This window comes from Tenrec ecaudatus, chromosome 2, assembly GCF_050624435.1.
Source record: "Tenrec ecaudatus isolate mTenEca1 chromosome 2, mTenEca1.hap1, whole genome shotgun sequence".
Taxonomy (NCBI): Eukaryota; Metazoa; Chordata; class Mammalia; order Afrosoricida; family Tenrecidae; genus Tenrec; species Tenrec ecaudatus.
Window position 1 is genome coordinate 212,441,919 of NC_134531.1, and position 14,007 is coordinate 212,455,925.

Consider the following 14,007-nt stretch of genomic DNA (forward strand, 5'->3'; position numbering starts at 1 on the left):
TGCAGTCTTGGAATTTAGAGAAAGCTAGCTGCCCCTCCCCAAGAAAAATTTACTTCAGAGACCAGCACTGAAGCTACAGCTTAGGGAGAGGGACATGTCTGATCAGAGCACAGGGGAGCAAATGAAGGGGGAGGAAGAGAGAGTGGAGCTCATTCTGGCTCACCAAGTCTTGAGGATGATATTCCTGCTCAGAGCAGCCAATGCATAGAAAGGACCATAGGGCCGGCCCCACTATGAGACACGACATCCCTCACTGACCCATAGCCTGACAGGGGACAACACTGGAGACACAGTGTGAAAATTGTGCCCAATCTGACCCCACCACATCGAGACAAAACACTAAGGGCATGCAACAGAACAGTAAAGGGAGGAGAGCAAGGAAGTCCCAAGGGAATACCAAAAATAGACTTTGGGGCCAGGACATGGCAGCCCATCAGGTTGGACCGGAAAACACTCCCATAGGTCAACAAACAGACCTTGAACTATTTACAGGAGCTTTTTTGGTCATTGTTTTTTTGTTGTGATGGTGGTTGTTTTGTTGTTGTTTTTTTTTTTTTTTTGTTGCTTTGCTTTGCTCTGTCTTGTTTTTGTGCATGTTATTATCTCTGCAGGTCTGTCTAGATAAGATAGGCGGGATAAACATTCTGGAGGAGAAAACAATGGGACAGACAATTCCTGGGGATATGGGAGAGGGGGAGGCGGGGGTGGGGTGGGGAAAGGAAGTGGTGTTAACAAACCCAGGGACTAGGGAACAACAAGTGATCCAAATCCGTGTGGAGGAGGATGTAAGAGGCAAGGGAAGGCTTGATCAAGGGCAATGTAACATGGAAGAATTACTGAAACCCAAATGAAGGCTGAGTATGACAGTGGGACAAGAGGAAAGTAAAAGGAAATAGAGGAAAGAACTAGGAGGCAAAGGGCATGTATAGAGGTCTAAGTAAAGGCATGTACATATGTAAATATATTTATATGTGATGAGGGGAAAGAGATCTATGTGCATATATTTATAGGTTTTAATATTAAGTTAGCAGATGGCCACTGGGCCTCGACTCAAGTACAAATTCCATGCAAGAACAATTTGTTCTATTAAACTGGCATTCCATGATGCTAATCTTCCTGACATGATCGCTGAAGACAAAGAAGGTACATAAGCAAATGTGGTGAAGAAAGCTGATGGTGCCCGGCTGTCAAAAGATATAGCATCTGGAGTCTTAAAGGCTTGAAGATAAACAAGCGGCCATCTAGTTCAGAAGCAACAAAGTCCACATGGAAGAAGCACACCAGCCTGTGTGATCACGAGGTATCGAAAGGATCAGGTATCAGGCATCAAAGAACAAAAAATCATATTATTGTGAATGAGGGGGAGTGAGAAGTGGAGACCCAAAGTCCATCTGTAGGCAAGTGGATGGACATCCCCTTACAGAAGGGTCTCAGGGAGATGAGCCAGTCAGGGTGCAGTGTAGCAACGATGAAACATACAACTTTCCTCTAGTTCTTAAATGTTTCCTCCCCCTCTTATCATCCCACTATCATGATCCCAATTCTACCTTACAAATCCAGCTAGACCAGAGGATGTACACTGGTACAGATAGGAACTAGAAACTCAGGGAATCCAGGACAGATGATCCCTTCAGTGGACCACTGGTGAGAGTGGCAATACCAGGAGGGTGGAGGGAGGGTGGAGTAGAAAGGGGGAATTGATTACAAGGCTCTACATATAACCCCCTCCCTGGGGGACAGACAACAGAAAAGTGGGTGAAGGGAGACGTAGGACAGTGCAAGATATTACAAAATAATAATGTATAGATGATCAAGGGTTCATGAGGGAAGGGGGATGAGGAGGGAGGAGAAAAAATGAGGAGCTGATACCAAGGGCTCACGTAGAAAGCAAATGTTTTGAAAATGATGATGACAACAAATGTACAAATGTGCTTGAGCCAATGGATGGATGGATGGATTTTGATAAGCATTGTACGAGCCCCCAATAAAATGATTGTCTAGCAAGCTGTAGGGGAGTACCTTCCAGAGGGGGACTCTAACCCCGCCCCAGGGCCTCTCTGAGTGCAGAGCGCCACTGCCCACAGTCAACACCTTCCGTAGGAGGAGGAGCCTTAAGAGGAGGTTTAAGGCTGGGGGGCACCCTTTGTGTACTGAGGAATCTTTGACAGAGGTCTCCGCTCACTCTCTGCTCGGTGGGAGAAAGTTGAGGCAGACGGCTTCCTTAAGGATTTGCCGCCTTATAAATCCTAGGGAACCTTGGTGGCGTAGTGGTTACGTTATGGGCTGCTAACGGCAAAGTCAGCAGTGTGAGACCACCAACTGCTCCTTGGGAGAAAGAGGAGGCTTTCTACTCCCGCAAAGAGTTGGAACCCGATGGGTGCAGTCCTGTCCAATACAGTAGGTCCACTGCTAGTCGGAATCCTATGGGGTAGCTCTGTCATGTAGGATCATTAGTTATGGAACTGTACTCACAGGAAGTGGTTTTGGTTTTTTGGCTTTTCCAAAAAAGGTGCCATCAGCCCCATTTTATGGACCAGGAAGTACAGGCACAGGGGAGATGATGGGCATGGCCCCGCCCCCTCCAGCTGATGAATGAGGAGCTCCTGCTCTGCTGGCAGGTGAGTCAGCTCTCTGGCCACTCCTCCCTTCTCCTCCTGAGACAGCCCACCCCACCCCCTATGGCAGGGGTCTCATGGCTTCTCTGCTCCCTTTCTTGAGTCTTGAAGCACACCATTATTTCCCTCCACGAGTGAGTTCTTTGATTTAGGAATCTTTTCTCCAGATGTGACCACTGTCAGGTTAAGGATTGGCGTGCTAGCCACAAGGTCAGCGGTTTGAGCCCACCAGCGGCACTGAGAAAGAAGGATGAGGCTGTCAGTTCAGCAACCCCTAGGAGTCCAAATGGACTGCGTGACGGTGGGGTTGGTGACCGTCTCTGCCAGCCACCGTGACTCTCCTGGATCCCCACTCATTCATTGCTGGTAGCCAGCAAACAATGGTGAATGGTCTCATCCTGAACTAGCGCACTAACTTTTGGAGGTCAGCTAGGAGACCAAGTTGAAATGATCTTATTCCAAGAAATCTATCTTCTAGAATCAGACTTAATGCTTAATAAAATAATAAAAGAACAAGAAGAAGCATACAGTTGGTTACCTTGGCTGTTCTGTGCAGGTTGAAATATTCATCAAAATTTTTCACTGACGTCTCTGTGAAGGCCCCTCGGACCATATCTGATCAAAGACAGACAGCACCGTGAATGTCGGTAGACTCGTTCATAATCTCCGCAGGTAGGGAAGGAACAAAAGCTGTGGCCCTTCCTGTGGTATATGCTTTGGAGCCTCGTGGGTGCACAGCCCACTGCCCTGGAGGCTTTGCTGGCAGACAGAGTGCATCAAAGAGTGGACTAATGCAGATGTGGTTAGGTTAAAAATAAATTACACCGCTATCATTTGTGCTCCCTTTTGACTTAGTTTAAATTTGTTATAGGTGTTGGGGGTTTTTGAAAATTATTGTCTCTCTTTGCAATTGAAGTATTTCTCTGTTTCATTTTATTATTGTGGTTAGGGTTTGGTGTGGATCTGTTTCCTTTGTCTGAACTCTAAGAAAGATACAGCTATAGAAACAGTAAGTGGATCAAAAGTTTCTTAGGGTTATGGCAGGGGAGGTTGGGGAAAGTGGGGAGCTAATCGTGCGTATTACAAGAAAGAAGAAAAGGTTCTAAAATTGTGGTGATGATCGTGCAACTCTTCAATATGTTTAAACCACTGAAGTGTATGATAGGTGAATTATATATCAATAAAACTCAAAAGGAAATGATTACTGCTGTGTGGATTCTGGGGCGATCTTAGCCATAGTTGCGGAGGGTACTAATACAAGGGGGTGCTAACTGTTTGTGGGAAAATGGAATTAAAAGGGAGTGAGATAAAATGCCAATGATGTCTCTACAGTGAACTAGAGACATATGTAAGCCAAAGATATATGAATGAAATTTGAGCTTGCACTTTAGCTCCAATCGGAGAAAAATTCGCTCTTATGACCAAGTCCTGCTTGATGCTTACCTTCCAAAAGATAAGAGTGCTATAGTAAAGTGTGATGAAGAAACTAGATGGTGCCCAGCTGGGAGAAATAATAGCCTCTGGGATATTAACAAGAAGCCATTTAAGTGAGGTATCAACTAGTCCACATGGAAGAAGTATACCAGGCTGTGTGAGCCAAGGATTGTAAATAATGTAATCCAAAACCCCAAAGGAGGGATTGGTCTAAATTGATTGCAGAAGGTTATGGATGAGAGTAGAAGCCCAAAATCCATTTGCAGGGTCTGCACATGGATTAAGCTTCTGGTGAACCCCCCTGACCAGAGTCCAGGGGTGCACATGGCCTGGCTAATCAGACTAGAACACTGTAAACTGGATCTGACAGATAGGGTGAGGTTAAAGTGTAATCTGATTTGATCTCCTTTTTAACCCATTTAAAAGTTGTTTCAGTTTTAAAAAAAAACAGTGAAGGGGAAGTACACGTGGATTAAGCCTCCAATCACAGACCAGGGTTGTGATTAGCCTTGCTTTCGTGCAGAATACATTGAAAGTGCAGAGTGTGTTGGAAACTGCATATCGCAGTTGCAGTTGGGTTAAACTCTAACACCTTACTTACCGTTTAATCTTCCATTTGACTCATTTCCATATCCAGTACACCTTTGGCAAAAGACCAAAGACTGGTATGTTCTGGAAAGGAACCTCAGTAGGCTTTGCCTTCTTTTTTTGTTTTTCAGTATATGGTGATAAGACTGGACTACTGAATTGTATAATATGGGGATTATTGGCCAATAAAACTGTTGGGAAAAAAATTGAACGGGATTTTTCCACCAATGTTGTGAAGTCCTTCATGTGCACACACACACACACAGAGTTTCAAATAGTTCATGGAAAATGGAACTGAATGATAAGGGAACTTGAAGGCCCTCCTGCCTACGCCAACTAGTGCTAACTTGCTGCAGGGAACTGCCTTTGGGAATTCTCTTCTTTCTCTCCCCATTCCTCCCTTCAGCAGTGGGGTGCAGGGGGTATCTCCACCTACCTCACCCTGGATACGCCATCGTTAACATGTGACTTAGAAGTCAACGTTTTCTGAACTTAGAAATGGAGGCGCGTGAGGGGGCTTCCAAAAGTTCACGGGGAAATCCCATGACCTTTTCCTTGCATTTCCCCACGAACTTTCTGAAGCCCGCTTGTCCAAGTACGGCAGAGAGTACGGTAATGATCTGTTTCAGTGACTATGCCTGTCCATGCCGAGGTCAAAATAACCCTTATATGACAAATAAATACTTAATCTTCTCTTTGCGGACAGAGAGCTTCCCCTCTCCTAAATCAGGCTCTAGTAGCTAAGAGGGATTCCACCGAATCCCAGCTGTGTCAGCCGTCCCCCAAAGACTGCTCACGCAAGGTCAACACCTGACATCTTGAGATCTGAACTTAGACTCAGGCACATCGACTTGAGGCTTTGTCAACTGATTTTAAAGTAAAATCTCACAAGATATTTCCTCATTCCAAGCCATCTCCATTTTGTCCTTCCCACCCCTTTTCCTTCCAAAGCAGTCAGGTGAACTGCCTTGTTTAGATTTAAACACTTTTGCTAAAGAAGTTCCTGGAAGAATTAAATTAAAACAACAACAAAAAAAAACCTGGCTGAGCTTTATCCAACATTTAAAATTTACACTCTAAGTTTAAATGGCTGCCATGAAGGTGACTTCCAGAAAACCGTTTATTAATGTCTTATAAGAAAATGACATTGATCTTGTAAACAGATCAAACAGACTCTGTGTGGCCACAAGAAGAAATGCACAGACAAGCTCTTGTTGAAATCAGCAAGTCTATGATTCTTCTTGTTTGGGAAACATGAATTTTCCTCATTCCACTTCTTTACATGCGACAATTTCTTACAGAGCCCCATATCTTATCCTTCTAAAACACGAATGTCCATAGAGTATATTAACTTTTTTTGGTTTGGTATTTTTAATTTATGAACTGGGAGTTAATACATATGTTACATCACTCCATAATTTAATCACACATATTAACTTTTAAAAAGTGTTTTTCAATGATTTTATGACTCTAAGTATAATAAATATTCTTTCGGATTGAATCCTGTCTCTCTCTCTCTCTCTCTCTCTCTCTCTTTCTCTCTCTCTCTCTCTCTTCCGCCCTCCCTCCCTCCCTCTGCCATTGAGTCAACTCCATCTAAGATCCACCCTATAGGATTGGGTAGAACTGCCCCGTGGGTTTCCACGACTGTAACTGTTTTGGGAAGTCAAAAGCCTTGTCTTGCTCCTGGGGGTGAATTAGAAATATGCAAGTAATTAAAGCAATGCCATGAAGATCCTGGAGTATAAGAGGATTTTAAAAACCTGGTGGGAAGACGTCAGTACCTTTGACTTCCATTTTCCCCTGATGGAGTAGTGGTCAAAGTTCCGGACACGCACAGGGGCACTTCTACCCTGTGCCGTGGGCTCACGATGAGTCAGCAGTGAGTTTTGCACCTTCATAAATCGCTGACCTCCCTTCTAAGAGACTCCAAACGAACAGGGGACTAGGGGCGGGAGGCATACCCACAGGGTGAGGAAGCAAGGAGGACAACTCTGTAGGGACACACTGGCTCGGGCCCAAGCCTTGCCCCGTCCTGGAAGCAAAAGTCTGAATGTGCAACGCAGAACTCACCAGTCACTTTGTGCAGCATGTCCAACGCTGGGTCTTGCAGTTTCTTGATTTGTTGCTTTACAATCGTCTCAAATGTACGATAATTCACAAAGCCCGGAAGCTCTCTGCCCCGATACTGATTTTCAAATCTCCATAGCTCATCGCACATGGTCTTATAACCTAAACCAGAAAGAATCACTCTGAACTATTTTGAAGTCAGTCATCTTGGTGGTGTAGTGGTTATGCACTGGGCTGCAATTCACAAGGCCAGCAGTTTGAAACCACCAACTGCCCCTTGGGGAAAAGGAAGAACTTTCTATTTCCGTAAAGAGTTACCATTCCAGGAAGGAGGGGGAAGATGGCCGACAGGGACACCCGCATACTCTGAGAGCTCCTCCAAACAAAGCGGGATTGGCGACCAGGTAGCTGAATAGTAAGAGTCTGGTGAGTGAAATATCCCCCTGGGACAGCACCCCAATCCTACCCCACGTATTTGTCCGGAGCAGGGGTCTAGGTGAAAGAGGACCGGACTAGTGGGACATCTCTGGCCACTAAGCTGCCGTGAGCTCACTGGCGACCGGCTTAGGCTCCATCCCCAAACCGGACGCCAGCCCAGAGCCGCTTGCCTGCCCTGCCTACTCCAGCGGCCCACTCCCCACTCCCCACTCGCGGATCCCCACTGGGAGAGAAGCTTTCCTCTCCCGCAGTTCCCCTCTCCCCGCAGGGCAGTGATCTGCCCTCAGGCCCACGTCCCTCCCTCCATTCATCCAAGCTCAGGGGAGCGGACCCGCGGGTTGTCTGGCGACCCCCATGGGGGACCATCCACCCGCACCGCTGCCGCGGACCTCTCCACCTGCCCTCCGTGCGCTGGCCTCCCACCCCCGCCCGCCCCCTCCAGCCCCTGGCAGCCTAGCGCCAGCTCCACTCCTGGCGGGGACCCTGCGCTGAGCACTTCCCGCCAACAGGAGCCATAGCCCAACCCGCGCCTGTCCCGGACCCTGAGCTTCCGCGGAGCGCCGCGCCCCGAGCTGCTGAGTCTGCCCACCAAGGGCCCCCCCCTGCGCAAGGCACAAGAGTAGGTGCCCTCCCCAGGGTGCTGCGGGGACCCCGGCGGCCGCGACTCTGAGCCTGAGCAGAGGAAGGGCGCCATTGCCCCCTGCGGTTTCGCGCCAAGCCTCCTTTGCCGGCGCCATTACCCCCTGCGGTTTCGCGCCAAAAGGGCGGAGAGCGAACACCATTGTTCCCTGCAGTGTCCTGCAGCTGCCTGCGCAGCTATCCAAGGGGCCTCCCCGCGCCCGCTCACAGCCCGGGCAGATCAAACACTCCACCTGCAGTGGAGCCTGGGTCTCGGCTTTGCAGTCCCTGAGGAGCCGTCAGTGAGCTCCAGCCAGCTCTCACCACCTGGGGCCCTGTTGGGTCCCCAGTGCCAGCCCTAAGCCTGCCGCAGCCCGCCCCAGCCACCCCAGGAGACGGCACAGTGGCCTGAGCCTCCACACAATAAGGTTACTCCTGTCTCCCAGAAGCATGGGGCCTATTAAAGGATCAAGGAAAAATCAACAGACCACATCACTCCCAACAAAAAAATCAGAAAAACGAGGCACTTTAACAGACCTAACGTCACTCATAGAAGAAACAGATATAGATCAGCCACAAAAGGAAATCTTCAGAACTCTGCTTGCAGTAATACAGGAGCTAAGAGAAGCAAACCAAAATAAGGATGCAACGATAGAAGGGATGAAATGCACAATAGAGGGGATGAAGTCCACAATAGAGGGGATGAATACTATCCACCAAAAGGAACTGCAGAAACTAACAGAGGAGGTAGCAGAGGCCACACAAAAGGTCACAGAAGCTATATCTAGGCTTGAGGAGGCTGAGAACCGTATCAGTGAACTCGAGGACGCTCAAACCAAACGAAGCAAGCGAGAAAAACAATCAGATAGGAAAATTAAAGAAACAGAAGACAGCCTGAGATCAATGACAGATGCTATGAAGAGGAATAATATTCGAATAATCGGTCTACCGGAACACAACATAACACACAAATCGACCGCCAAGATAGCAAAGGAATTCCTGGAAGAAAATTTCCCCAACCTAACAAAGGAGAATCCGACTCTCATACAGGAAGCAGAGAGGACGCCGGCTAAGCTAAACACCAAGAAGAACACGCCAAGGCATATAATTGTAAAATTATCCAACTTAGAGGAAAAAGAGAAAATTCTACGAGCATCAAGAGAAAGGAAGTCACATACAAAGGAGCGCAGGTAAGGTTATGCTCAGACTTATCAGCAGAAACCATGAAGAGGAGGAGAGAATGGAGCAAAATCTTCCAAAAACTGATAAAAATGCCTCCCCCAGAATCCTATACCCTGCCAAGTTATCCATTAAGATAGAGGGTAAGATAAGGGTCTTCCAGGACAAGGAAGAACTCAAAAAATATACTGCAAGTCACCCGAACCTGCAGAACATACTGGCTGACTCACTATGGCCAGAAGATCAAGCTCCAACTAGAACCACCAGGAGACCACCATATAGCCCATCTCCATCTAGAAGCCAACATGCCAGCAACACGTACCAGGACAACACGGTCTCAGATGGAAAAGAGGACAGGATAGAAACCCTCCACTCAAACGCAGTACACTGATATGAAGGAAGATAGGCAAAGACCCAAAACACAAAACAGAATATGGCAACCATGAAGCCAGAGATTGTAATAATCACTTTGAATACAAATGGGCTCAATTCATATGTTAAAAGAAAGAGGCTGGAGGATTGGATTAGAAAACATAACCCATCAATCTGCTGCCTGCAAGAGACACACCTTAAGTAAGCAGACAAGCATATGCTGAGAATAAAGGGCTGGCAGAAAGTTTACCAAGCAAATGGTAACTCCAGGAAGGCAGGAGTGGCTATCTTAATCTCCGACAAAATGGATCTCAAGATCCAAAACATAAAAAGAGACAAAGAGGGACATTACATAATGCTCAAAGGCTCAGTAAACCAGGAAGCAATAAGCATACTGAATATTTACGCACCTAATAATGGTGCGGCAAATTTCGTCAAACAAACTATTAAAAAAATGACAGAAGAAATCACGGAAACAACAATAATAGTGGGGGACTTCAACACTCCACTATCAGAGAAAGACAGGTCACAGGGAAAGAAGCTCAGCAAAGAGGCCAGAGAGCTAAACAATGTAATTAGGCAACAGGGCCTGATAGACATCTATAGAGCCTTTCATCCAAAAGCAAAAGGTTTCACATTCTTCTCCAATCCACACGGATCTTTCTCAAGAATAGATCACATGCTGGGGCACAAGGCCAGCCTGAGTAAATTCAAACACATAGATATTATCCAGACGTCTTTCTCAGACCACCATGCCATAAAGCTGGAGATTAATAGGAGGGCACCCAGAAAAGCAAGGGCCACCAATTGGAGAATAAACAACGATCTCCTGCGACATGAATGGGTTAAGGTCCAGATCAGAGAGGATATCAGGAAATTTCTAGAAACTAATGAGAACGAGCATACAACATATCAAAACTTATGGGACACTGCAAAGGCAGTTATCAGAGGTAGCTTGATATCACTGAATGCATACATGAAAAAAGAAGAAAGGCGTATGACAGATATGTTAACACAAAACCTCCAACAACTAGAACAGAGTCAACAGAACTACCCCTCCAATAGCAAGAGAAAATAAATAATAAAAATCAGGGCGGAGTTAAACCAGTGGGAAGACAAAAGAACAATGCAAAGGATTAACGCAACTAGAAGCTGGTTTTATGAACGAATTAATAAAATTGACACTCCCCTGGCAAAGCTTACCAAAGATAGAAAGGAACAATCATCAATAGCCAGGATGAGGGATGAATCGGGGGCAATAACAACAGACCCCAATGAGATAAAAAGGATAATCACAAAGTACTATGAAGGTTTGTATTCTAATGAATTCAGAAACCTGGAAGACATGGATAAATATTTAGAAAAACAATCTATCCCTAGATTATCTGAGACAGAGATCAAGAACCCATAGCGAAGGAAGAAATAGAGAGTGTCATCAAAAACCTACCAAGGAAAAAGGCCCCAGGGCCAGATGGCTACACAGCAGAATTTTACCAAACATTCAGGGAAGAGCTGACACCGATCCTCCACAAAGTATTCCATAACATAGAAAAGAACGGCAAGCTCCCAAACTCATTTTACGAAGCCAGCATTACTTTGATACCCAAACAGGGAAAAGACCCCACAAGTGTAGAGAATTATAGACCAATATCTCTAATGAACATAGATGCAAAAATCCTTAACAAAATATTGGCCAATAGAATACAAAGGAACATCAAACATATCATTCACCACGACCAAGTAGGATTCATCCCAGCGATGCAGGGATGGTTTAACATCCGAAAATCCATCAATATCATACACCACATCGAGAAGAAAAAGGATAAAAACCATATGATAATATCCATAGATACAGAAAAAGCATTTGACAACATCCAGCATCCATTCCTAATCAAAACACTCATGAAGATAGGATTGGAAGGTAAGTTCCTCAAGCTCATACAAGCTATCTATGAAAGACCAACAGCCAACATCATAGTCAATGGAGAAAAGACAAGAACAATACCACTGAAAAAGGGTACAAGACAAGGATGCCCCCTGTCCCCTCTTCTATTCAATATCGTTTTGGAGGTTCTGGCTAACAACATAAGACAGTGGAAGGACATCAAAGGGATCCAGTTGGGAGAGGAGGAGGTGAAACTATCGTTATTTGCAGATGACATGATCCTATACATTGAAGACCCCCAAAACTCCACAGTTGGAATACTTACAGCAATAGAGGAATACGGAAGAGTAGCAGGATACAAGATCAATAAACAGAAGTCGGTAGGGTTTCTATACACATCGGACAGGGCCATGGAAGAGGCGATTAAGAGGGAAGTACCCTTCACAGTAGCTAAGAACAAACTGAAATACCTAGGAATATACTTAACAAAAAATACTAAAGACCTTTATAAGCATAATTATAAAACCCTATTACAGGAAACCAAAAGTGACCTTCACAAATGGATGAAGCTCCCCTGCTCATGGTTAGGTAGGCTGAACATAGTAAAGATGACAGTTCTTCCTAAAGCACTCTACAAGTTCAATGCTATACCAATCCAATTACCATCAACCTTCTTCAAAGAATTGGAAAAACTGACCACCAACTTCATATGGAGAGGGAAGAAACCCAGAATTAGCAGAGAACTCCTCAAGAAGAAGGACACAATTGGAGGACTCGCCCTACCTGATTTTAATGCCTACTACACAGCTACAGTGGTCAAAACAGCATGGTACTGGCACAATGATAGACACTCAGACCAGTGGAAAAGAATAGAAAGCCCAGGAGTAAAATCATCAGCATATAGACAACTGATCTTCGACAAGGGTCCCAAAAACGTCAAGTGGGAAGCAGATGCCCTCTTTAATAAGTGGTGCTGGAAACAATGGATATCCACATGTAGAAAGTTGAAACAAGACGTCTACCTCACCCCATGCACAAGAATACACTCAAGGTGGATCACAGATCTAGAAGTCAAACCCCAAACCATCAGGACCATTAAGGAGGGAATCGGGACTAATCTCAGAGCACTGGCCCAGGGAGCACATAGGCTCACTGCAACAGGGAAGGGGACACACACAGGTGATCTGGAAATCGACAAATGGGATCTAATAAGAATAAAACACCTGTGCACCTCGAAAGACTTTGCCAAGAGGGTGACAAGGCAACCCACAGACTGGGAGAAGATTTTTAGTAATGACACGTCAGACAAAGGGCTCATTACTAAAATCTACAACACCATCATGACCTGCAAAAAGAGGAAAACAGTTAACCCCCTAAGGAAGTGGGCAAAAGAAATGAGAAGAACTTTCACTAGAGAGGAGATCAATATGGCCAATAAATATATGAGAAAGTGCTCGAAGTCCCTTGCCATAAGAGAAATGCAAATCAAAACAACCATGAGATACCACCTAACACCCCTCAGGCTAGCCCAGATCAGTAAATCAGAGAGCAACAAGTGTTGGAGGGGCTGTGGTGAAATAGGAACCCTCCTCCACTGCTGGTGGTCGTGCAGATTTGTACAGACACTGTGGAAAGCAATCTGGCGATACCTAAAGAAAATGGAAATTGATCTACCTTACGACCCAGCCATCCCTCTACTGGGCATATACCCGGTTGAAGCAGCAAATAAAACACGACCAGTCATATGCGCTCCAATGTTTATTGCGGCACAATTCACAATAGCAAAGACTTGGAAACAGCCTAAGTTTCCATCGATAGACGAGTGGATTAGCAAACTTTGGCACATACACACAATGGAGTATTATGCAGCACTAAAAAACACCGATGAGCACATGAAACACGTTATTTCATGGGAAGAACTGGAAGGAATTATGTTAAGCGAAGTAAGCCAGACCCAAAGGGACAGGTACAACATGAGTCCCCTGAGGTAAGTACAATCAGCATGACAGAAATGGGGCATTAATCCACCCAAGGGGAGGGTATGGTTTATATCTCCACAGGGAAAGTGGGACCAGACTTCAACCCAGTGTCGCAAGGTGTGAATGCAATATCCCGGCGTGGAGGACGGAACCGGTGGAGAGGTCTGGGAGGCTGGCCCCAGCACCATAAATTAAGTGGATTCCTGCCCCTCCCCCGAAAAGAACTTGTTCCAAAGGACGACATTGACCCTGCAGCTATGGGAGATGGACATATTTGATCAGAGCACACGGGAGCAGATGAAGGGGCAGGAGGAGAGAGTGGAGCACAGCCTGGCCCACCAGGCCGTGATGATGATGTTCCTGAGTAGAGCAGCCAGTCCACAGAGAGAACAACATGGCTGGCCCTACTATGAGACATGATGCCCCTCAGTGACTAAGGGCGATACAGGGGACAGCACCGGAGACACAGTGTGGGAATTGCACCTGACCTGATCCCACCACACCAAGGCAAATCACTGGGGGAGTGCAGCGGAACAGCAAGGGAATGGAGTGGCAAGGTCCCCAGGGAATGCTGAAAGTGGTCTTTGGGGCCAGGGCGTGGTGCCCCAACAGACTGGACTGGAAAACGCTCCTAAGGGCCAGCAAAGATCCCTGAACTAACTACAAGCTTTTCTCTTGTGAACTGTTTTGTTCTGTTCTTTTTCAGTGGTTTGTTTTGGTTGTTTTGTTGTCTGGTTGTATACTGTTGCGTTGTGTTCCTCTGTCTAGTTTTCGTGCATGTTAGTGACTCCACAGGTCTGTCTGAATAGGACAGGCTGGATGAACTATC

The 14,007-nt window shown here is 46.0% G+C and overlaps 1 protein-coding gene across 1 annotated transcript in view; it reads right to left on the reverse strand.

The window, feature by feature from the left end:
* Nucleotides 1-14,007, reverse strand: part of MX1 (MX dynamin like GTPase 1) — a 38,176-nt gene that overhangs the window by 2,257 nt on the left and 21,912 nt on the right. Inside the window, exons 12-13 of the mRNA XM_075542272.1 lie at nucleotides 6,711-6,869; nucleotides 3,154-3,230 (exon numbers count right to left, since the gene is read on the reverse strand). Coding sequence (XP_075398387.1) covers nucleotides 3,154-3,230; nucleotides 6,711-6,869 — 236 coding nt within the window. The remainder of the gene's footprint in view (nucleotides 1-3,153; nucleotides 3,231-6,710; nucleotides 6,870-14,007) is intronic.